The 23,281-nt window shown below is 33.4% G+C and overlaps 2 protein-coding genes and 1 long non-coding RNA gene across 4 annotated transcripts; all 3 read left to right on the forward strand.

Moving 5' to 3' along the window:
- The first annotated feature begins 450 nt into the window (after positions 1–450).
- LOC110626501 (RNA polymerase I-specific transcription initiation factor RRN3) lies at positions 451–9,512 on the forward strand. 2 transcript variants are annotated; one of them, XM_021772421.2, is made up of 16 exons: positions 453–783; positions 3,109–3,295; positions 3,446–3,529; positions 3,614–3,685; positions 3,771–3,842; positions 3,924–4,184; positions 5,138–5,245; positions 5,328–5,450; positions 6,296–6,418; positions 6,512–6,580; positions 7,082–7,185; positions 7,557–7,640; positions 7,787–7,874; positions 8,226–8,345; positions 8,551–8,735; positions 8,998–9,512. In XM_021772421.2, the coding sequence occupies exons 3-16, from the start codon at positions 3,482–3,484 to the stop codon at positions 9,305–9,307; spliced, it is 1,767 nt and encodes a 588-aa protein (XP_021628113.1). In that variant the 5' UTR covers positions 453–783; positions 3,109–3,295; positions 3,446–3,481; the 3' UTR covers positions 9,308–9,512. The 2 variants fall into 2 exon arrangements, with proteins under 2 accessions (XP_021628112.1, XP_021628113.1); XM_021772420.2 differs by lacking the exon at positions 3,109–3,295 and having other exon boundaries at positions 451–783.
- Positions 9,513–9,540: 28 nt separating this feature from the next.
- Positions 9,541–13,132, forward strand: LOC110626361 (probable receptor-like protein kinase At4g39110). The gene has a single exon (XM_021772202.2). It carries the CDS (start codon positions 10,241–10,243, stop codon positions 12,791–12,793), a length of 2,553 nt encoding a protein of 850 aa, XP_021627894.1. The 5' UTR covers positions 9,541–10,240; the 3' UTR covers positions 12,794–13,132.
- A 9,062-nt stretch (positions 13,133–22,194) lies between these two features.
- On the forward strand, positions 22,195–22,820 carry LOC110627035. Its single transcript, XR_002489821.2, has 2 exons — positions 22,195–22,436; positions 22,534–22,820. It is a non-coding gene; the product is annotated as an uncharacterized LOC110627035 (long non-coding RNA).
- Positions 22,821–23,281: the final 461 nt, after the last annotated feature.

Here is a 23,281-nt window from a genome sequence, read left to right on the forward strand (position 1 = left end):
CAACTTAATTGGCATCCATTATTACATTTAATATTTTGTTCTTCAAATGGACCAAGTCTTAAAAAAAAAAACTACTACTTAATTATCATTAAAATACTATAACAATTATTTATCAGAATATTAACTGTAAAAGTTTTGATAAATGATATTTTTTTTTGATTTTTTTTATTATAATTTAGAAATAAATTTAAATTAAAAAATAAATTTTAATATTTGTTACTCTCTTTGTATAATTAATAATTAATGGGTAAACTTAGTATTTTTAATTTTTTGAAATCATATCCAATCCATTAAGAGGGAAAAAAAATTCAATTGGTCCAAATGAGCTATTTAACTCCGACACAAAGAGTTCTGTAAAACTGATAAAATAAAAGACCCATACTGTGAATATGAGAAGGCAATAGGACCAATATGCAAATATAAAAAATAGGTTACGAGAGAATTAAATTTCGCTCGTTTCTCAAAACCCTCGCTTGCTGTTCTTCTTCGCAGCGCAGCCTACAACCTCAAGGAAAAAGAAGAAGAAGAGCCCGCCGCTTTTCTCCGGCAGCTTAGAAGAAGAACTCAAGTCTCAAAACCTTTAAACCTGGTTTAATCGCCTAATTAGCCACTTCTTCGCTGAACCAGCACCAAGCAAGAGAAATTATCTACCCGAAAATTAGCCTTATGGGTGTTGAATTAGCTCATCAATTCAACGTTGAGGTTCAGGAGATGGAGGATGTTAATTTCACTGATTCTGAGCTTGTTTATCATGTCAGAGATGCTCTTATTTCCGTTCAATCGGTAAGCTTCTTGCTGTTTTGCGCAATTCATGTATGTTTGTTTGTATTTCTACTTGTTACTGTTGTATCTTAGAGATTTTACCTACTTCTTTTCGTGTCCCTTGACCTGCTTATGAGGGCAGGTATACTCCTCCAGTTTTAAGAAGATTTTTCCTTTTTTTCCCCCAATTTTACTGGTTTCGTGTGGAAACAATCAAATTTTATTCCTTGCTCAGTGCTTCACCGTATTGACGCAAAATTCCGATAACCGAGTTTTCCATTGATCAAGCGTTCTGTGCAATGTAATTTGGAAATTACTACTTTATTGCAACACTGCTTGTGTGTGCAAGGGCTTGTCTTTATTTATAATTTGCAATTCCTTTTTGGGTTTTAACACTTGAATATGTTTGGTAGCATCACCCTCTCGATGTTAAGCACTCTCGTTATGATGCTATATATACCACTCAACCGCAAGGGCATGTGATCATTGTCCTTGTTTTGGTTATATTTTCATACACATTTGGATAGTGAGTACTTGATTATGGAACCTAAAATTTCTTTAGGTATTCTTTTAGTTGCTTGGAGATGTTAACTTTTTTTTTTTCCCTGAAAAAAAAAAGTTGAAGTTTTTGATGATTAATTTCTTCACCTCCTTGCCCTTTCTTGGTTTTCTTTGAGTTGAATTTTATTTGAGCTTACAACATAAGTTTGTTGCGTGCTCATATTCAGAAAACTGAAATAAATAAAATTCCCGATTAAACTCCAAAATGTGTCGGAGTAATAAATCCAAGACCTAGTCAGAGTTTTTCTGCATCTGCTTGGCTTTCATGACTTGTGATTCCAACTAAACTAATCATGCCTGTTGCTTGGAACCACACATGTTGTGCGTTCCGTATTAGTTTGGTTTCAGCCAGGGATGGACACGTTTTATATTTGGGGAGCATTGATGGATGCAGCGGGTCTTGCATTAAGTCTAGTTATTATTTAATGTGGTTCATCTCTATTTTTTTTATTTCTTTTAAATTATTTTCATTACAGAAAGAATTTTGAAAATATAAGCCACTAATTTTTAATTTAGCAGCAATTTTTTTTTTGTTTTTAGATTATAGATTATTATTATTATTTTTATTATTATTAGGCCTATTGGCTCAAAAAGATCATAACTTTATGGTTTTTCACATTTATAGCCAAAACTTTTAATTTAGGATAAAAAAGCCTCAATTTTCGAATTTGTTGTAATTGTAGCAACTCTTTAAATTAACACAATATGCTACTTGTTGTCATTTTCATAATATTAAGTGGAGTTAAATCTTAGTTCAGACTCTAAACCCTAATTATATGAAATTTCTAAATTATATAATTGAAATACTTAATTCTCTCTTTCTTAAATAAGAATCTTGTTTGGGGACTTTAGGAAATTAAGGGTTTAAGGTCTTATCTAAGTTTTAATTTGAGTTAATCAAGTTGCTTGTGGTGTAAAAATAATGACACATAGCCTACCATGAGCTAATTTAATCTAGTCAAAATTACTTTAAACAGTTGCTATAATTATAAAAATTGGGTCTTTTTTATCTAAAATTAAAAGTTTTGGCTATAAATGTGAAAAACCGTAAAGTTATGGTCTTTTTGGGCTAATAAACCTTATTATTATTATTAATTGGTTGAATAAAAAAATCAACATTTTGAATTTTATTCATAAATCTTTTTTGGGGGGCCAAATGTGAGAGTCTATTGAAAACATGCTCACCATCAACAATTTCCCAATTAAAAATTAAAATTTTAGGGAGCAATTGCCCATTCTAGCTTTCCGTTGGGCCTGTCATTGACTTGAGCCGCTAGAAAATCTGGCAAATTGTGATTGGATTGGTGCATTTTTCCAAGGCTTCATGCAGCTGGCGGCTATGTTGAGTACCAGCAGGCATCCAAACATCATACTTGTGTTTTAATTGCAAAATCCATCTCCTTCATAGTTACGGGCAACGTACTAGGTCTGAAGGGATCCTCTATGGCTAAATTATTGAGATATTTAGGGGCCTCTTTTGCATAGAGTGTGGAACTGCAAAGAGTCGGCTTGGTCAATAGATTGAAAAGGAGACACTGTTTCTAATTGGTAGTCAAAGTTCCACCAAGTTTGGGGATTTTTCTGCATACGAGCTTTCTGTTTTCTTCAGTATTTTATTGCTAATATTACACTTGATAATCTGGGTTTTTGACCTCTTAATCTGCTGTTTTTATCAAATTGACTGTTTGGTATTTGAGATATTCTTATTTTAGGCTGCTAGCAATACATAACTGAGTGTTGAAAAGTTCTTGGGTTGACCAATCCATTTGTTCACTCTTTGAGCAGGACTTCTCAACCCATAAACCAAACCGAAATAAGATTATCTTTTTCGGTTTGGCTTCAGTTTTGGTATGTCTTGAAGAACAGTTCGGTTCCAGTTCTGAAATATAGAGAACCCATGAAGGTTGGTTTGGTTTTGAATTCATCCTGATCTTAACCAAAACCAACCCTCGAACTCCCTTATAGTCGGAAGGTAGTTTTCTAGCTAGTGATCTTGAGGAAAATTGTTCACTGAGATTGCTCGCTCTTTAATTCAACTCACCTGTTTAATTGCAAGTGTTCTTTCGTTCTGCTTTTGTCATAGTTTTAACGAGTAATATTAAGCTGAATTTTTCTGGATTAGGGAGATAGTGACAGTTACCACCAGCTTGTTGGAGTAATGCATCATTCACAACGTCTTGCCCCTGATGAGGTGGCCCTTCTTGTGGTAAGGTCCTTGTCCACAGCTGTCTTTGTTTTATTAATAGCTGTTTTGGCCAATCTTGTAGCCTTGTTTCTTCTCACTTGGCAGACTAGCCTAAAGGCGCTATCTGGGGCAGTTTCTTATATAGACAGCATTCACCACGACTCTCTCCTTAACTCTGTAAGTTGATGTACTTTGGATTGATCTTTGTTTGCTTGAATTACTTGTCATGGGAACTTACCTTTGCACTTTGAACATCTATCAGATTTTTGGAATGAGCATGTGGAACTATGGATCTGATGTGATGGATGCATTGCTAGAATTAATTATTTCCTTGGTATGTGCTGCTGTGGTTTTTTACAACTGTAATCTCTAGATTGTGTGAACTGTTATTTACTATTTTTATATCTGTATTCAGGCTGCTTCAAATGGAAAATATGTTGATTCATGCTTGGATATGCTTGTGGGAAATTTTATGCCACCAATGTATTTTATGGAAGCACTAAAGCAACCTCGTGGTCAAACGAAAAAGGAACAAGTTCTTTCTCGGGTGCATACAGCTCTGGAAGATATTGCTGCTTTGGTACCTATGGCAGCATTGAGATTGTCATCAATAGTTGTCCATAGGATGCCACCGACCTTTAAGAAGAGTCTTGAGAAGAATAGACTGAAGTACCGAGTGAGTTTGTCTGCACTTCTGAATGATGTGTCTGGAGTTATTAATAGAACAGACATCTAGCTGGGTGATGTGTTTCTTGTGATCCTGCAAGTTACTGATTAGAGTGGTCTTGGTAGAGGCATGCATATAGATTTCACATCCATTGGCTACTTCTTGGACTATTCCGGCAATTTATTTGGCCATATGCAAATTAAATTCTTGTATCTAATTCAACTTCATTTTAAAATCCTCTACCTCCTCCTTCCCTTGCAAATTGCAATGTCAAATCACACTGTAGTTAGTCTCATCATGAACCTAATTGATGTGCATCCATCTCCTTGAATGGATGCAGCAGCATGTTTTAGATGAAACTTGGTCTTTTATAGTGTGACATCAATCAAAATGGAAGTCCTGCTTCCTTTTGGGCAACACCTATTCACATATGGTTTATTAATTTTTCCTGCAGGTCATACAATAAAACTGTGTTTATCATAGTTAAAGTGCATATTGTGCACTTATTCTTTTATTTATACTTGGTCTAATACTAGAGCTGTTCCACATTATATTGATGTTGATTTGGAGGTATTACTGCTTATCTGTTGTTGTCTGTGTATCAAAGTAAGATCTCGTTTTTAAATTATCCAGTGTACTGGTGCTGATGCTGCTGTAATTTCCTATACTATTTCATTGAGTGGTGGTTTTATAATGATGCATGTACTTTATAGTGATGCTGTCTCACAATCCTCTCTCTCTCTGTCGAAGTTTCTAATAGTTGTTTTAGATCATTGATTTATAGACTTATTCCCTTGATTTTTACAGACTGAGATCTATGTGGAGAATATGTTGAGAGTAGTGGTTTTATAATGATGCATGTACTTTATAGTGATGCTGTATCACAATTTCCTCTCTCTGTCAAAGCGTCTAATAGTTGTTTTAGATGATTGATTTATAGACTTATTCGCTTGCTTTTACAGACTGAGATCTTTGTGGAGAATATGTTGAGATTGGAGAGTGGTGCAATTAGGGAATTTATTGGGAGCAGGATGATCATGGCAGTGGTTGATATGTTGATAGAGTTGGATGTAAGTGGATCTAATAAGCCTATTCTTGAACAATTGTCCTCCATTTTGTACAATTTAACAATGTTTGAAGCTTTCTATATAGGTGTCTATTGGTTGGGATGACATTTTACGAGATGACTCTTCTAAAGGCATCTTTACAATTGAGCTAGAAGATGTGGATGATATTGCCTCTGATGATGATGATGACAATGAAGAGAATGATGAGGTATGATCCTCAACTTTCATAATGGACCTAAGCCCACATCTTCCTATCAGATTCTGCATTGGAAACAATAAAAATAGTTGTGAGGGAGGTGGATCCCAACCCCGACACTGGCTCAGCCTGTGCACTGTAACATGGGCAATTGAATATTGATACGTTATGATATAGTTTAGTGGAATCCTCTGCATTTTGCTTATGTTAATGCATTGATGTAGCAGTTTGTTGGGCTTTAGTAGACTTCATATTGGCTTCAAGTCTTAAATGTTTATGTTAGAGTATTTAGTCATAGCATTTTTGATGTATGATTGTTGTAGGAGGCTGAGGATTAAAACCATAATCTTGACAATATTTTAGATCATAGAATAATTAGGTTCTTGCTTGCAAGTGCATACTGTTGTTCATGTCTCTGTGACATGCATTTTTCCCTAATCTTTTATTCATTTGGTTCTGCATTGGTCTTGAAGGGATAGAAAAGACGTGTATTCATTTTCTAGGTATAGACCTTAGACTTGTTCTCCAAGTTAGTAATGACTTGTTTTTATATGGGTTTTAACTTTTAAGCATTTCTGCTATAGCTTACCTATGACCCCTTTGTTCAGTTTGTTGACCTAATTCTAGAAACTATGCTTTTAGTATCTAGATAATGCTACCAGTAATGTCAGTGTCATTGATTGCTAACAAACTGAATATTCGTTAGGCAATTTGCATTCATCAATCAAGGGTATGGATTGCTGGATGTAACTGAATCCCTGTGGTTTGAGCAGTGAATATAGATTTTTCAAAGTGAATTTGTTGCTTGTCCAATGTGAATTTTATTTTGAAAAACTAATGCGGAGTATATTTTACAGCTTCCTGCAACTTTGAGTCACAAGAGATTAGGTAAAAACATTGTTGCTGATTTATTGGATAGCTTGATGGTGAAAATATTTGAACATCTCGAATTTTGTGCAAATAACAAGCGTTTGAGTGAGGTATTTTCTGGAGCCATATTTGTCCAAATTTTTTCCTTTGTATTTATATTGCAGGATTTCTTCATTTTCATTTTATTCTATTTTTTGTTATAGGTATTTGAAACTCTCTTGGATTCATTTATGCTTACCATCTTGAACACTTACAAGTCAAAATTTGCTCAGGTAATTAATTTGTCCTTCTATGTGTAAATGAATAGGACAGTTTAGCAAAATTGGATACTTGTTTGCATTTTCTAAGAGTCTCTTTGATCTAATATATAGAGAACATGTCTTTTTAGTTTTCTTAATGCACATCTAAATCAAGGATGAAAAGAGGACAAAAAAAGTGCAGTTCTTGATCTGGATGACCAAAAACGCAAGTCTGCAGTCCTCTGAAATTTGGGTAGCTGGGGGTCCTTTATTTTCCTTCTTTCAAGCATCTATTTGTATGAGGATCTTATTAACTTGTAAATAAGTCAAGGAATTTCACTCAGAATTACGAATTGGTTCTGAAACTACAAATATCAGTAGGATCAGTGGCAGTGTCCCATAATGGAACTATGAAATTAAGCAGGTGGTCTATCATTTTCTAGTATTAGTTGGGGATTTTTATTTGGAAGCAAGAATTTGGTAGTATTCTTTTCTTCCCCTCCTGTTTGAGGCTTTGCTTCCTTTTGTTTGCAGTTTGTCATGTTCTATGCTTGTGCACTGGATCCTGAGAACTGTGGTGAGAAGTTTGCCAAAATGCTTGTGGATAGGTTTGTTTATGGTGATAACCCGCTTACCAGGTATAGAGCATTAGATATTAAAATTACATTATTTCAAGAATTCACATATGGAAAAAATGTCAACTTGCTTGTGCTGGTATATGGTAGAGTCAATAAGTCTTGTTCTTGTTTGTTAGGGGTTTGTTTCGTCTCATTTGTATTCCAAAACAGTGTGTTTTGGAATTGCTCAACTTTTTGATAATTTGTTCTATTTCCTTTGTTTCATGTGCTTTTGCTGATGATCAAACATATTCATAATAAAATATGTTTTCTTACATTCTATAAGTCTATGTTCTTATTCTCTTTTCTGTTATTTGGAGAATCTGGTTAGTCAGGATATTATATTCTGTAGGTATTTTGTTTAGATCTATTTATTTGTCTTTCTTTTGCAGGATGAGTGCTGTGGCTTATCTTGCTAGTTATTTGGCTCGTGCAAAGTTTCTCTCTGTTGCCTTTGTTTCTACCACGTTGAAAAGGTTATGAATCGTATTTGATATTCTTTGATTTTATATTATCAATTTAGAATCTGGTCCAAGTGCTGTTGAAATAACTTGACATTAGAGGAGAAGAAATTGATGAGGATCAATATTAATGAGGAGGATATTGTTTTGTGGTGTTTCAGGTTGGTCGACTGGTGTTTGGAATATTGTAAAATCCAGGATGGTGAAATAAACCCAAAAGCACATCGAGTTTTCTATTCTGGATGCCAGGTATTCAGGGCTTTGACATTAAATTTATACATGCGCACACACACACACATATTATCAAGTATTATGAATTTGTCCTACCTTGGCCCACAGACTTCCCTAGCACGGGTGTTAGTGCTGCATTTTCTTTTTACCTGCTGCCTTTTATTAACACCCAGTCGCCGACACTTCTAACTCATAGATTATTAAGGTTGCTGGCTGACAAGTTATGCCACTAGTACTGAGTGCATGATGCCTACTTTACTGCACAATGTTTACTCTAGTTGGAGGTCTTAATTTCTTATGTAATTATGCTCCTTAATATTGTGGTTTAGTTGCAGTTCTAATTTTATTATGGTTAATTCTGTTCCCCAGGCCATCATGTATGTCCTTTGCTTTTGTATGAGGTCAATAATGGACGTCCCTTGGCTCAAGTCACAGCTTCTTCTCATGCCTATAGAGCAAATCTTGAAACATAAATTGGGCCCCTTGAAGGTGGGAAATATTTCTGAGTTCTAAGTTGAGAAAATAAAGAACAGGTGGTGGAAAAAAACTGGAAGTGAAAAAGATAAAAGGCTTGTCCAAGAAAATTATATCCATTTTTTCTTGTTCTTCTTGGTTGTTTTTCTTGTTTAATATTTTACGTGCCACATATTATAAATACAGTGCTCTTGTTCCTTGGATTTTCTTTTATGAACAGGTGTGCCTGCCATCTATAGTAGAAGAGTTTCTTAAACAGGCAAAAGCTGCTCATTTGTTCACCACATCTGAAACTTTCATTTTTGAAGATTTGCTGGAATCAGATTTTTCCAGGGATTTTGGTGGGCTTGAAAGACTGGATATGTTCTTCCCATTCGACCCATGTTTATTGAAAAAATGTGACAGGTTTGTATTATTAGCTTTGCCATCAAACTTTATAGATATGACTGCATGAATGCAATCCCATGTGTCCATTATTGCCAATTTGAAACTAATACCCATCATATTTCTGACTGTATTGAATGAACCAGTTGAATTGCATAAATTTGCATGATTTGAACTATAAGTTATGTTGTGTTTGTTAGTTAGTATGAGGGATCATTAGCTCATGATGATGCCATTGACATTGCTTATGATCCTTTCCCCACTGTTTTATAAATCTCATCAGGAACTTCATTCGGCCAAACTTCGTGTACTGGAAGAATGTGAAAACTACTTATGCCAGTGATGATGAAGAAGAAGATAGCAGTGATGAAGACATTAATGAGGATTTTGTCCCCATGAATGGGGAGAGTTTTATGGAGGAAGTAGTGGCAAAGAGTGCTGATGAGCAGCTACTTGATATTGATGAATTTGACTATGCAATGAATAAAATGTCAATCACACCTAAGAATGGCTTAAATTTTAGATTTGGAGGTGATGTAACAATGCAAATGCCCTCAAGAATTAGACCCTCTACGAGTCCAGAGTCTTTGTGATACCTTTGCTTATAGAAAAGTGATTACTTTTTGTTGCCTTGTTTCTTAGTTAACGCCATCACTTGTGGATTGATGCCGCTGGTCCTTATTAAATTTTGCATTCAGGCTGTTGTATAACTAAATTTTGATTACTTAAAAATATTGCTAATGTAATTACTGTTGAAAATTGAATGCATCTAATACAAGAATGTGATATTTATATTTCTCTCCTTTATATTTTACCATCCCTAAATATTCCTTCAAATAAATTTGGATTTATTTTTGAATTGTAGTGGCAAGTTTAGAAATATTAAATATTAATTTTTTAGTTTAAATTTGTCTGACTGAATAGAAATATTTAATTTTAAGAATAAATTTAAATCGAATAATAAAATTTAATGCAAAAATTAACTTGATGCAGAGAAAATACCGAGATTTTCAAATGAGGACGTAGGGAAGTCGGTGACAATAAGAACAGAGCTATAGAAATATATTTATCTAATTTTGCGTGTAATTATATATATATTTTTTATAAATGGGCCTTGACGTAATTTAACATATATGTTAGTTTATGAGTTGGTTCTTCTTGATGGTACCATACAAAAAAAAAAAAACTATTTTTTCAGTGACAAGACATGAAAGTGATGAGAAGCACTTCTAAAATTGTAAGGAATGGTGATTGACCATTTCAAAACTTGGTAAATCATTCATCACCATTATCCTATTAACAGCTACTTTCATGAAAAACATTGCCCTCCTTATCAGGATAAAAAACAAAGTCATCTTCCTGTCAACCTTTAATCAACAAAATCAAAAAAAAAAAAAAAAAAAAAAAAAAAAAAACCCAACACCACCACCGTATCTCAATTCCCCATTATAGCCAATGGAGCTCTTTTCTCTCAAGTTCCCTTTTTCAATCTAAATTCTAAAACCATCATCCCTCTCCCAGGAGGGATGGAGATAGAAAAAAAACATTTCTTCAATCTTTTTCTATCTTCCTCACTCTGGTCATCTTCGATGGCTGTCCTCCTGGCTCTTGTTTATGGCTTTCTCGTTGTTGCCTCTGCAGAACCCGCCTCCTTCACTCCAGCTGATCAGATTCTTATCAGTTGTGGCTCTAAGAGCTTGTCAGCTATTCCTGATGGAAGGGTATTTAAGACAGATCATGAAGCTCAAAGTTTCTTACAAACTGACGAGAATATCTTAGTTTCTGTCCCTTCTGCAGATGTTCCTTCTCCTATATATTTGTCTGCTAGGATTTTTGTTGACGAAGCTACTTATGCATTTACTATGAAGTCTCCAGGATGGCATTGGGTTCGTCTCCATTTCTTTCCATTCAAAAACACTCAATTTGATCTCCAAGCGGCTACTTTTTCAGTTGTTACTGATAAGTATGTTCTTCTTCATAACTTCAATGTCAACGGAGAAACCAAACCTTTTCTTAAAGAATATATAATTAATGTGACTGATCCAATGTTTTCTCTTCACTTTCAACCTTTGAAAAATTCTGCTGCTTTCATCAATTCCATTGAGATTGTTTCTGCTCCTGATGTTTTGCTTCCTGATGAAGGCACAGGCCTTTCTCCAGTTTCAAGCTTTCCAGGCTTGACAAGTTATAGCTACCAAGTTGTTTACAGGATTAATGTTGGAGGACCTTTGATTACTTCAGCTAATGATACCCTTTTTAGGACTTGGGAAAATGATAATAAATATCTTAAGGACTCGGCCTTGGCTAAGGCCGTGTCCATCCCGACTTCTTCCATCAAGTATGGTGAAGGTATCTCTCCTATAATTGCACCGGCAACAGTTTATGCATCTGCTCAACAGATGGCTGATTCAGAAACAAAACTGGCAAATTTCAATGTGACATGGAAATTTGAGGTTGATACATCATTTAACTACTTGATTCGCCTGCATTTCTGCGACATTGTGAGCAAATCTCTAAATGATCTTTACTTCAATGTATACATTAATGGGAAAATGGCAATTTCAGGTTTGGATTTGTCATCCATCACAGGCCAATTGGCAGCCCCATATTTTAAAGACATTGTTGTGAATTCAACTTTGATGTCTGATGGACTAAATGTTCAAGTGGGTCCAATGGGTGAGGACACAGGTACTATAAATGCTATTCTTAATGGATTGGAGATCCTGAAAATGAGCAGCTCAGTTGATAGTTTGGATGGAGAATTTGGGGTTGATGGCAGGATGGCTCTAGCCTCTCGCAGCACGGTCGCGGCCGTCGGATTTGCTATGATGTTTGGTGCATTTGTTGGTCTTGGAGCCATGGTGCTCAAATGGCACAAAAGGCCACAAGATTGGCAAAAGAGAAATAGCTTCTCTTCTTGGTTGCTTCCTATTCATGCTGGTGATTCTAGTTTCATGGCAAGCAAAACCAATTATTCATCTAGTCTTGGCTTAGGCCGTTATTTCTCCTTCTCAGAATTGCAGGAAGCCACCAAGAACTTTGATCGAAGTGCTATAATCGGAGTCGGCGGTTTTGGGAATGTGTATCTTGGTGTGATTGATGAAGGTACAAAAGTTGCTGTTAAGAGAGGAAACCCACAATCCGAACAAGGAATCACAGAGTTCCACACAGAAATTCAGATGCTGTCCAAGCTCAGGCATAGGCATTTAGTGTCGCTAATTGGTTATTGCGACGAAAATGAAGAAATGATCCTAGTTTACGAGTACATGTCGAATGGTCCTTTCAGGGATCATCTGTATGGAAAGAATTTACCTCCATTGTCATGGAAAAAAAGACTAGAGATCTCCATTGGATCTGCTCGTGGACTCCATTACCTGCATACTGGGACTGCACAAGGAATCATTCATCGCGATGTAAAGACGACGAACATCTTGCTTGATGATGCCTTTGTTGCTAAAGTTGCGGACTTTGGGCTATCTAAAGATGCACCAATGGGTCAGGGCCACGTAAGCACTGCAGTGAAGGGAAGCTTTGGTTACCTGGATCCTGAGTATTTCAGGAGACAACAGTTGACAGATAAATCAGATGTGTACTCATTTGGGGTAGTGTTGCTTGAAGTTTTGTGTGCAAGGCCTGCCATTAATCCCCAGCTCCCAAGAGAGCAAGTTAACTTGGCTGAGTGGGCTATGCAATGGAAGAGAAAAGGATTGCTTGAAAAAATCATAGATCCAATTCTTGTAGGCACAATAAATCCTGAATCAATGAAGAAATTTGCTGAGGCAGCAGAGAAATGTCTAGCTGACAATGGAGTTGACAGACCTTCAATGGGAGATGTTCTGTGGAACTTGGAATATGCTCTACAGTTACAGGAAGCTTTCTCACAAGGAAAAACTGAGGAAGAAAATAAATCATCCACAGGTTCAGCAGCCTCCCCAGTTGAAGCTGCTCCTCCTCCGACCTCCGATGACCGGCCGGTTTATGTTCCTGATGAAAATAGAAACACAGCTGAAGTTAGAGCCATTGATGAACATTCAGGAACTGCAATGTTTACCCAATTTGCAGGGCTTAATGGAAGATAAAAACAAAGTTGTAGATGTGTTTCACTAACAGAAGAGCCTGGCTAAATCAAGCGTCTGACTCCATCTTTGAACTTTATGAGGAGGCCCCAAGCTTTTGCAGATTGTTTGAAGAACTGGATAATTCTGGGCAGCACTGAAGAGGTCATTGAGGGCCAGGATTTCTCATAGTCTCTCTTTTTTTTTTTTTTTTCTTTTTTATATATTTGATGGTTATTATTATTTTTTTCTTGTTTTAGTATTTGATTTGTTGGTTATAGAGATATGTGGGATCGATAGATTCATAGTTGCAGCTTCATTTTTCCTACTATTCAGAAATTTTGTAATTGTTATTTTTCTTGGTAGATCTTATTTAGAATGATTAATTTTAAAAAATTCAAAAAAAATATATTTTAAAAAATTTTGTGTTCAGTAAAATTAATAGTGTAAAACTTTAATTTTTTTAAATTTTTATAAAAATTGATTGTGAATTAAAAGTAAATTTATCAAAATTGATACATTAAAATTACTTAATTAATCCTTAAAAATTTCTTTTTTTTCTTTCTTTATATCCTTTATTTTAATTTTAAATTTATTTCTTATTTTTCCAATTAATAACTTCTCTTTAAAAAAATTAAATTAATTTAATATTTACTACTAATATTTAATGCATTTATAATTAACATTTAGGAATTTATTATATTATTTTAAAAATTAAAAAATTCTTAATTTATATTTTTTTAATGATAAAAAAATTACATAAAATTTAGATTTTAAATATTATAAACATATTAATAATAATTTTTCAATTAATATCATAAAAATGATTGTTATTTATAAAAATAAATATTTATATTTAATTTAAAAATAATAGAAAATTAAATTAATTTAAATTTATTATAAATTTATTTAATACAAAAGAGTTTCATTAAATTTTATTATATTTAAATTAATTTTAAATAAATGAATTTTTTTATTAATAAAATTTAATTTTTTTTCTTATAAGAAACGCATATGCAGTAAGAAATTATCAATTCATAAACAGAAGAGAATGTCCTCATCTAAATTGCAGTCAGTTTAGTGGCCTTCAATTTTTTTTTTCAAATGCTTATTACTTTTTTGCTACTATGAGATTATTTATTTATTTTTTCATAATTAATTTTTTTTTCTTTAATTCACAATAACTTGGAATTTAATATTATAGATAATAAATTTTCCACCTCTAAATTCAATGGACTGGATTCATGCATTTCGATGATATTGAATTCGATCAATATTATAAATAATAATATTTGTGTGTTGTCTATTGAGACTCAAATTCAAAAAAAATTTAATTTTATAAATAATTCTAATACCATTAAAGTAAAGCTTAGTCTTATCAAGTTTGTGAAAAATTATTGTGTATGTATATGGTTTTATTATAAAGGAATTGAAAAGAAATTCTAAATATTTACTAAAATTCTCATTTATATTTAAAAGTTTAAAATAAAATTAAATATTTTCAATTTGACATAATTATAATTAAGAGAATTAAATTAAATTTATATAAATTAATAGTAAATTAAAATATAATTTTTAAAATTCTGTTTCAATAATAAAATAATTTTTTTAAAAAGTACAACTAATGATTATATTAATAAAATTCTATGAAACAAAAAGGATATCATCTCAAACAGAGAGACGATTATACCTAATAGATTTTCTAATTAAAATATAAGCATTTAGAGTAGTATTACGACGAATCCATCTACTAAAAATATCAGTTTGAGTCTAACAAAAATTTACGATCATTTAAAATATAATCTCTAAATATATATTTTTAATACAACAATATTATTTTTTATTAATCTCATTATTCACTCTCTATTCTTACTTTTATAATATTATTAGAGATATTAATAAAAATTTAAAAATTTGAGAAAAATAAAATTTTATAATTTAGAATATATAATATTTTATTTTATTTAAAATATTATTAATAAAAAATAAAATTTTTTAAATATAAAAATATATATATAATTTATAATATTGAATATAAATATTCAGTGAAATATTTTAGTGTGTATTATTATTTATAATAAATATTTATTTAACATAATATATTTAATATTGTATAAAATATGTTTAATTTCTATATAAAATTTAAATTAAAAAAATTATATGTGTTATTAATAATATAAAACTTTTAAAGATTATATTATAATTTACCAATTAACTTATATAAATTTAATTTAATACTCTTAACTATAATTATGATAAATTAAAAATATTTAATTTTATTGTTCAAAATTTAAAATTTTAGATATAAATATAAATAATTCTAAACATTTAGAATTTTTTCTTGATCTAATACCCTTTATTATAACCATTAATTATAATAAATTTCATGTAAATCCAGGATATTGTGTATCAACAAACTCGTGAATATTTTGAAGGCTTTTAATATAATAATAAGTAATTGTGAGGTCTTAATTCTCCTTCGCCATGCATCTCATACACTAGACTAATATTGGGACAAATACATTATTTTTCCTTTTTATCTTTTTATAAAAAGTAATTTTATCCAATTCTATTTTTATCCTATTTATTCATTTTCTTAAAATTATAGAAAGAAATTATAGGAAGAAAACTGTTTTCATTTTCTTATTCTTTATGTAGTAGGTTATATAGTACATAATATAAACAATTAATTCTTTGATTGTACTCTCAATTATGTCCTAGAATCATGCTATACTAAAAATGGTAAGACATGATCACTGATTTATTTACAATTATGACAGATGATTCTTTCCAACACTCCCCTCAAGTTGGTTCATGTGGATCTAGCATGTCCAACTTGCTTAAGACATTATGGAATATTCGTCGAGCTACTGCTTTGGTTAGGATGTCCGCCCACTGATCCTCTGATCGAACAAACGGTAAAGATATCAGACCACTGTCCAACTTTTCCTTGATGAAATGTCGGTCTATTTCAATATGTTTTGTTCGATCATGTTGAACCAGATTTTCGAAAATGCTAATTTTCACCTTGTTCTCACAACGGAGTTCAACTGTGTCCTTTAATGGGAATCCAAGCTCAAACATAAACTTTCTGATCCATAGAAGTTCTGCAAGTCCTTTTGCTATTCCCCTGAATTCTGCTTCAGCACTTGACAGTGCTACCACCTTTTGTTTCTTATTTTTCCATGTTACCAAATTTCCTCCTACAAAGGTAAAGTATCCTGAAGTAGATCGTCTATCGGAAAGATCTCCTACTCAATTTGCGTCCGTATATCCACTGATACTGAAATGACCATTCTTCTTGAACAATATGCCCATCCCGGCTGTTCCCTTCAGATATCGAACGATTCTCAATACTGCCTCCATATGGTCTTGTTTTGGATTGTGCATGAACTGACTTACTATACTCACAATATATGCCCCGTCTAGTATGGTGTGTGATAAATAAATCAGCTTTCCAACCAGTCTCTGGTACCTCCCCTTGACTGCGGGTCCTTCTTTTAAGTCCTTGCTCAACTCGTGATTGACCATTACCGAAGTATCGACTAGTTTGCAATATATCATTCCTGTTTCAGTTAACAGATCAAGAATGTACTTTCTCTGTGATATCAAAATTTCCTAGTCTGATCTGAGAACTTCGATTCTAAGAAAATATTTTTAACATCCCCAGGTCTTTCATCTCAAATTCTTGGAATAAGTTGTCCCTCAATTGTTTGATTCGTCCACATCGTCTCCTGTTATAATCATGTCATCCACGTATATAATCAAACACATGATCTTCCTTCCTTGCCTCTTCAAGAACAGGGTGTGATCAGAGTTACTCTGTCGATATCCATATTTTTTCATTGCTTGAGTAAATCTCCCAAACCATGCTCTGGGTGACTGTTTCAACCCATACAAGACTCGTCTTAATCGACACATTTCTCCCCTTTTATATCCACTCATGAACCCTGATGGAGCATCCATGTATACTTCCTCTTCCAGATCACCATGCAAGAAAGCATTTTTCACATCAAATTGGTGAAGTGGCCAGTCTAGGTTTGCAGCTAGAGAAAATAGGACCCGTATTGTATCAATTTTTGCTACTGGAGAGAATGTTTCAGAATAGTCAACTCTATGAGTCTGAGTGTATCCTTTTGCTACAAGTTTAGCTTTATATCTGTCCACCGTTCTGTCTGACTTATACTTTATGGTAAACACTCCATTTGCATCCCACTGGTCGTTTTCCCTTAGGTAGCCATTATTTTTCTCAGGTTTTGTTTTTCTCCAGGTCATCCATCTCAGTCTCCATTGCTTCAACCCATCTCTTGTCCTTTTGGGCCTCTGTGGCATCCTTTGGTATCCATTCTGAGCAAATGTTTTTCTGTAGTTTGACCAACTGAGGTGATAGTCTTTCTCCTCTGGTAACGTTTGCCATAGGGTATCTAGATCTAGCTGCCTCGAATTCTGGATCATATCTCCTGGGTGGAATTCCTCTGTAATTCCGAGGGGGTAGAACATAGTGGCCTATTTCAGGAAGCTCAAGGGAAATGGGTTCAGTGGTAAGGTTATTAGGAACAGGAAAAAGTTCAGATTCACATACCTCAGTTGTGTGTTCCTCAGGATATTTTACGGTGTCAGGTTCTGGTTGTGACGTTGAGGCCGAGGACTGTACTAGATAGTCAGTGTCTCCAAGTTCTGGTGTAGACTCAGGAAGAGAAGAATGATCAAGTTATGGCTCCCCCTGACTAAGCCAATTTAGCAGTGGTGGTGATTTTGTCGTTGTCTCCCCCTCACTGCTAGTTAGAGAGGGGAAAAAATATTCCTCTTCCAGAAAGGTGCAGTCCATGGTGGTGAAGAGCTGTTTAGAGATTGGGTCAAAACACCGATAGCCCTTTTTATGGACACCATAACCAAAGAAGACACATTTAAGAGCACATGGATCAAGTTTATTGCGGTGTGTTTTAGGAATGTGAACATAAACTGTGCAGCCAAAGATTTTAGGTGGAAGGTTGAGATGGGAAGGGATGGTGTAATGAGAAGACAAGGTATGCAATGGAGATTGGAAATTAAGGATGTGAGATGGGAGTTGATTATTGAGGTAAATGGAAGTGGCAACTACTTCAGACCAAAACTTATGAGGAACTCGGACTTCAAACAATAAGGCTCGGGCAGTCTCAAGGATATGCCGATTTTTTCTTTCAGCAACCCCATTTTGCTGTGGTGTATAAGGATAAGTAGTTTGGTGAAGGATCCCATTGTCCCGGAAAAAGGTCTCGAGATGATTATTGACAAATTCCCCCAATTGTCAGATCGGAGGACTTGAATGGTCCTATGAAATTGGGTTTTAATCGTACGAAAAAAAATCACAAAATTTCTTAGCCACTTCGTATTTTTGTTTTAACAGGTAAATCTAAGTAACACGAGTGCAATCATCAATAAAAATCACAAAATATCTATAATCAGGTGAGACAGTTTCCGAAGCAGGCCCTCATACATCAGAGTGTATTATTGAGAAGGGAGTATCATATTTATTTGTGGATATATGATAAGTACTCTTATGAATTTTAGCAAGCACACATGAAGAACAAACTGGGATATCAATAGATTTAAACTCAGGAAGTAAAGTACGAAGATATTCACTTGAGGGATGGCCGAAGTGCCGGTGCCAGAGCCATAACTGTCGGGTTGAGGACCCTTGAGCTAAATGAGCTGACCTAGTACTTGAGACCTCCTCCACATAGTACAGTCCATCTTTCTTAGTACCACGGCCCAGTACCGTGCCCGTATGAATATCTTGCAAAACAAAAAAATGAGGATACATGAGTACTTTGCAATTTAACTATTTGGTAATCTGACTGACAGAGAGTAATTTGCAAGATAAGGAAGGTACATAGAGACTGTTCGAGACATTTAAAGTGGAGGTTATAAAAACGGTACCACCACCGATGACCGGGAAGGAGCCACCGGTAGCGTTTAGAATATTGGATTTTGAGGGTGGGACTGACAAAACAAAATCTGAAGAATCATTGGTCATAATGATCGTGGCTCCTGAATTAAATATCCACCCACTAGTATTCTGTACCTTGTTAGCATGACCGATAGTATTAAGGGCTAACGATTCAGTTTTGGGATTACAAACAGACTTATCTAAAACATCCGGGACCATGGATTTAATTTTATAAGAATTAAAACAAGCAAGGGCACATTTGAATTTATTTAAAGAGACAGGGGTAGAAAGGTCATTTGTCCTCCTTTCTATCCCTAAAATACCTCCTTTCCGATCATAAGGGATACCCATGCCTCCTCCTCTCTCGGCTCCTTGTAGCGCCGCTACAACCCCTAAGCTTTGTTTGTCGCCCGAGTCTTCTTCCATTTATCCGATCAGATTGTTGCTGCAGGCAGCCTTTTGGTTGCCACTGGCAGCGACCGTAGCCATGTTCCCTACGCCTTGTCCCCTTTCTTTCTTCTTACGGGTCTTGTTTTCCTCCCACCATTTCGGATACTCTATGATCTTAAAGCATCGTCCCGGGTGTGTCGAGATCCGCTGCAATGAGTGCATTTTAAGCCCGATTTGTCATCCCGGAGTGATGACTTGTCTGTGTCTGACCAGTTGTTATCCAATAGACCGGCACCCACGAGGTTGGAACCTACTGTCGCTGGTGATGGAAGAGGAAGGTGGATGGCACGGCGCAACTTCTCACCTCGGAGTCGAGAGCAGGCATTGTCCAAGGTCGGCAATGGCTCCTCGTTGAGAATTTCTCGATGGACTGGATCAAGGTCCGACTGTACTCCGGCCAAAAACAGATAAAGGCGTTCCTCCTGGATTTCCTGGTTCCGGATAGTGATATTATTGTCTCCTTCGATTTTGGTCGGTTGTCTTTCATCGATCTCGGCCCAGATGGCCTGAAGATCGTTGTATAAATCCTCTAGAGTGCTTTCTTGTTGTGTTAATTTGTATGCTTTAGACTGTAACTCGTAAGTGATAAGCTTGTTGCTACCTGCATTGAATCTGATCTTGAGGGCATCCTAGAGCCCTTTGCTTGTCTTGTGTTGCAATAAATTTGGACGGAGCTTCTGCTCTACCGTCTGGATTAGCCATCCTCGGACAATGCTATCATTAGTTTGCCACAAGTAAATTGCGGGGTCTGTTTCTGCCGGAGGGGGAGGGATCCTAGTCAGATGGTTTGATTTCCCTCGCCCTGTGATAAACATCTCCATCATCTTTGCCCAAACAACATAATTGGAGTCATTCAATTTTATGTCAGACGGTGGCTGCGCTGAATCAAGAGTAAATTGGTTTGCTGATTTTTGATTTCCATTTTGGCTATTCTGAATTAACTGGAAGAGTTTTTGTGACAGGTCTGCTATTGGATCAATGATTGCCTGGGATTGGTCAGCCGGGCTGGGGAGATCGGCCATTGTTGTTTTGGTGAGGAAAAATTCGAGAAAGGTATCTGGTAAGCTGGTTTGGTGAGGAAAGGTCAGGAAAGATATCTGGTAAAGGATGATCGCAGGATGGCTATATTTTTAGACCGAAACCAGGCTCTGATACCATTTTAAAATTATAGGAAGAAATTACAGGAAGAAAACTGTTTTCATTTTCTTACGCTTTGTGTAATAGATTACAGAGTTTATATAATACATAATATGAACAATTAAGTTTTTGATTATACTCTCAATTATGTCCTAAAATCATGCTATGCTAAAAATGATAAGATTTGATAACTGATTTATTTACAATTATGACAGATGATTTTTTCCAACATATTTAATTTTTAAATTTTGAATAATTTAATCTCTATGAAATACCACTCCTTCAACTTTTAATTATTAAATAATTTAATTCCTATAATATGATAGCATATGAGTTATAAAAATTAAATTATTTTACTATTTGAAAGTTCACAGAGTAAATAGAAAAAAATTAAAATTAAAGAGTAAATAGAAAAAAATTAAAATTAAAGAGATAAACTGACGTTTTATAAAAAAAATAATGAGAAATAAATTATGCATTTTGGCTTAATATTGATTATGTACATGAATGTGGTGCGAAATTCAAATTCTTTTAGAATGCTAACATTTAAAATATTATAATTCAAAATTTTTTTTAAAAAAAAAATCTATTTACGCCTTGTCGAAGCTATTTATTTGTAATTTTATCTCATTGTATTAAAAACAAAACCACACAAACCATATGTGTCTAAACGATTATGAGATAATTGAATCATAGAATAAAAATATATAAGATATAATTTGTAGTCATTATAATTTAATTAAGGATATTATTATAAATATTAATTTAATTAATTATCATTGAATTGACATATTATTATATTGATTTTAAACAATAATTACTAAAAGTTATATATATATAGAGAGAAATTACAACTATTTTTGAATAATTTTAAAAATAAATTGAAAATAAAAAGAGAAAAATATTATTCTTTTCACATTTTTTTTGTGTTTGGATAAGCAAAAAATACAAAAAAAAAAGAAAGAAATTAATAAAAAGAAAATGGTAATAATATTGAAAGACATATATGTAATTATAAAATTATGACTTTTTATTTTTTTTTCTCCAATTTATGTAAAAAAAATCAATAAAAAATAAATTTATTTTTCTTTTTCATTATTTTCTCTCCTTTATCCAAATAGAATGTCTTTTTTTCTGCCTATCTAAACAAGTGCTTCACGATTAACTTCATCAATTTAGGCCTATATTTAATAACTAGTTAGAATAACTAGTTAGAATAACCTATTAATTAGGTTTATTTTATAATTATTTTGTTTGGAATAAAATTTTTTATAAGAATTTAATTTAAATTGATTTCTTTTATAACAATATTTGTCATGTGAAATAAAGAATTCAATTCATTTTAATGTAAAAAAATTTCATTTTAAAAAATTAGAAATCTTATTTAATTTTATAAAAAAAAATTCAAAATAAATCACAACAAATAAAGAAAGTATGTTATTCAGCCAGACGTCTTATCTAGTATATTAAAGAGACTGAGTTGGCATGCTTAGAGGCTAGAGACCATTTGCAAAGGCATATGATTAATATGAACTAGCTTTGCATTGAATGAACAAAGTTGGAAAATAGGGTAAATTATGAATATAGTACATGAATTTAAAGGTTTGTAAAGCTCTAGTACATAAACTTTTAGTCTATATTTTTTGTAAAAAATGAATTAATTTTCTTTTATAATCATAAGTATCCCCAAATTTATTGAATTGAAACTAAATTATGTTCGTACTTTATCGGCCTAACAAATATTTATTTTATTCATGAAAATCAACCTTCATCTCATTTAAATAGAAAATATTTTATCACTCGATTCATTTAAATAGAAAATATCTTTATCGCTCGATTCATAAAAATTTTCCATATATATATATACAGGGTAAATGTGTGTGAGAATTTTTCATTGCTTGGATAACAAGGGAGATTATAAAGGATAAGGATATGAAGGAAACTTTTATTTTAGAGGCCCTTAGCCAACCCACCTTTATCGATACTTCATTTCTTTACACAGGACGTGTGAGCCCTTATCCTTTTCTTTATCTCATATTATAAATATTCCTAATCACCTTCCTCCTCAAAGCTCTCTCTCTCTCTAATGGAGAATCCGACTGCAACGATGACCTTCAACATGGATTCCCTCCCAAACATTCTTCCAAACAAGTAAACAATTTATACAAATCCTTTCATTTTTTCCTTAATTTCTTGGGTTTTTAATTTCATAGTCGATTCATATATAATTAATAAAATATATATGCAGGAGAGGGTTGTCAAGGTACTACTCAGGGAAATCAAGATCATTTGCATGCATGGAAGACGTTCAATGCCTTGAAGATTTGAAGAAAAAAGAACATCCAGATGCCAAGAAAAGAAAGAAATTTTCTGAGAGGAGGGAATCCCACATTCCTCCATATCAGTGTCGAAAGCTATCAAGCACTACACCGTCTCTAGATTTTGAACAAATTAATTCTTTAGTTGTTTAGCCATCACAACAGGAAATGTTTTATTTCTTATCTTGAAAATTTTCAATTTCTAATTTTTTTTTTTGTAATTTTTTTATTTATAGCAAGTAATGTGTTAATAATTTAATTAGTTATGTATATAATTTTTCATTCAATTGAATAAAGAATGTTTAATTTAATGGAGTGGTGCAAGTTGATTTTAACATGAGCATCCACTTATCATTTTTCACTTGAGCCGTTTTATGTTTGCAATATTTTTCTTGTTGTTGTTTGTATCCCAATGATCAAGCATGACAGGGTCGTCTTTGTCATCGTCAACCACATCAAGCTTTTAGACTTCAAAAACTCTTATTCAAAGGAGTATTTTGTTTCTGTAATCTGAGCATATATTTAAACAGTAAAATTCTTAATATAATTTGTGTTAAAATGCATGCAATTATATTATAAATTAAATGATAATTATAGGGTATCAACTGAACATAAATTACATATATTTTTCTTTAAAAAGGCTATGCAAAGGCTTCCCAAATGAAGCAGCTGGAAATT

This window comes from Manihot esculenta, chromosome 11 (genome assembly GCF_001659605.2).
Source record: "Manihot esculenta cultivar AM560-2 chromosome 11, M.esculenta_v8, whole genome shotgun sequence".
In the NCBI taxonomy this organism is placed as follows: domain Eukaryota; kingdom Viridiplantae; phylum Streptophyta; class Magnoliopsida; order Malpighiales; family Euphorbiaceae; genus Manihot; species Manihot esculenta.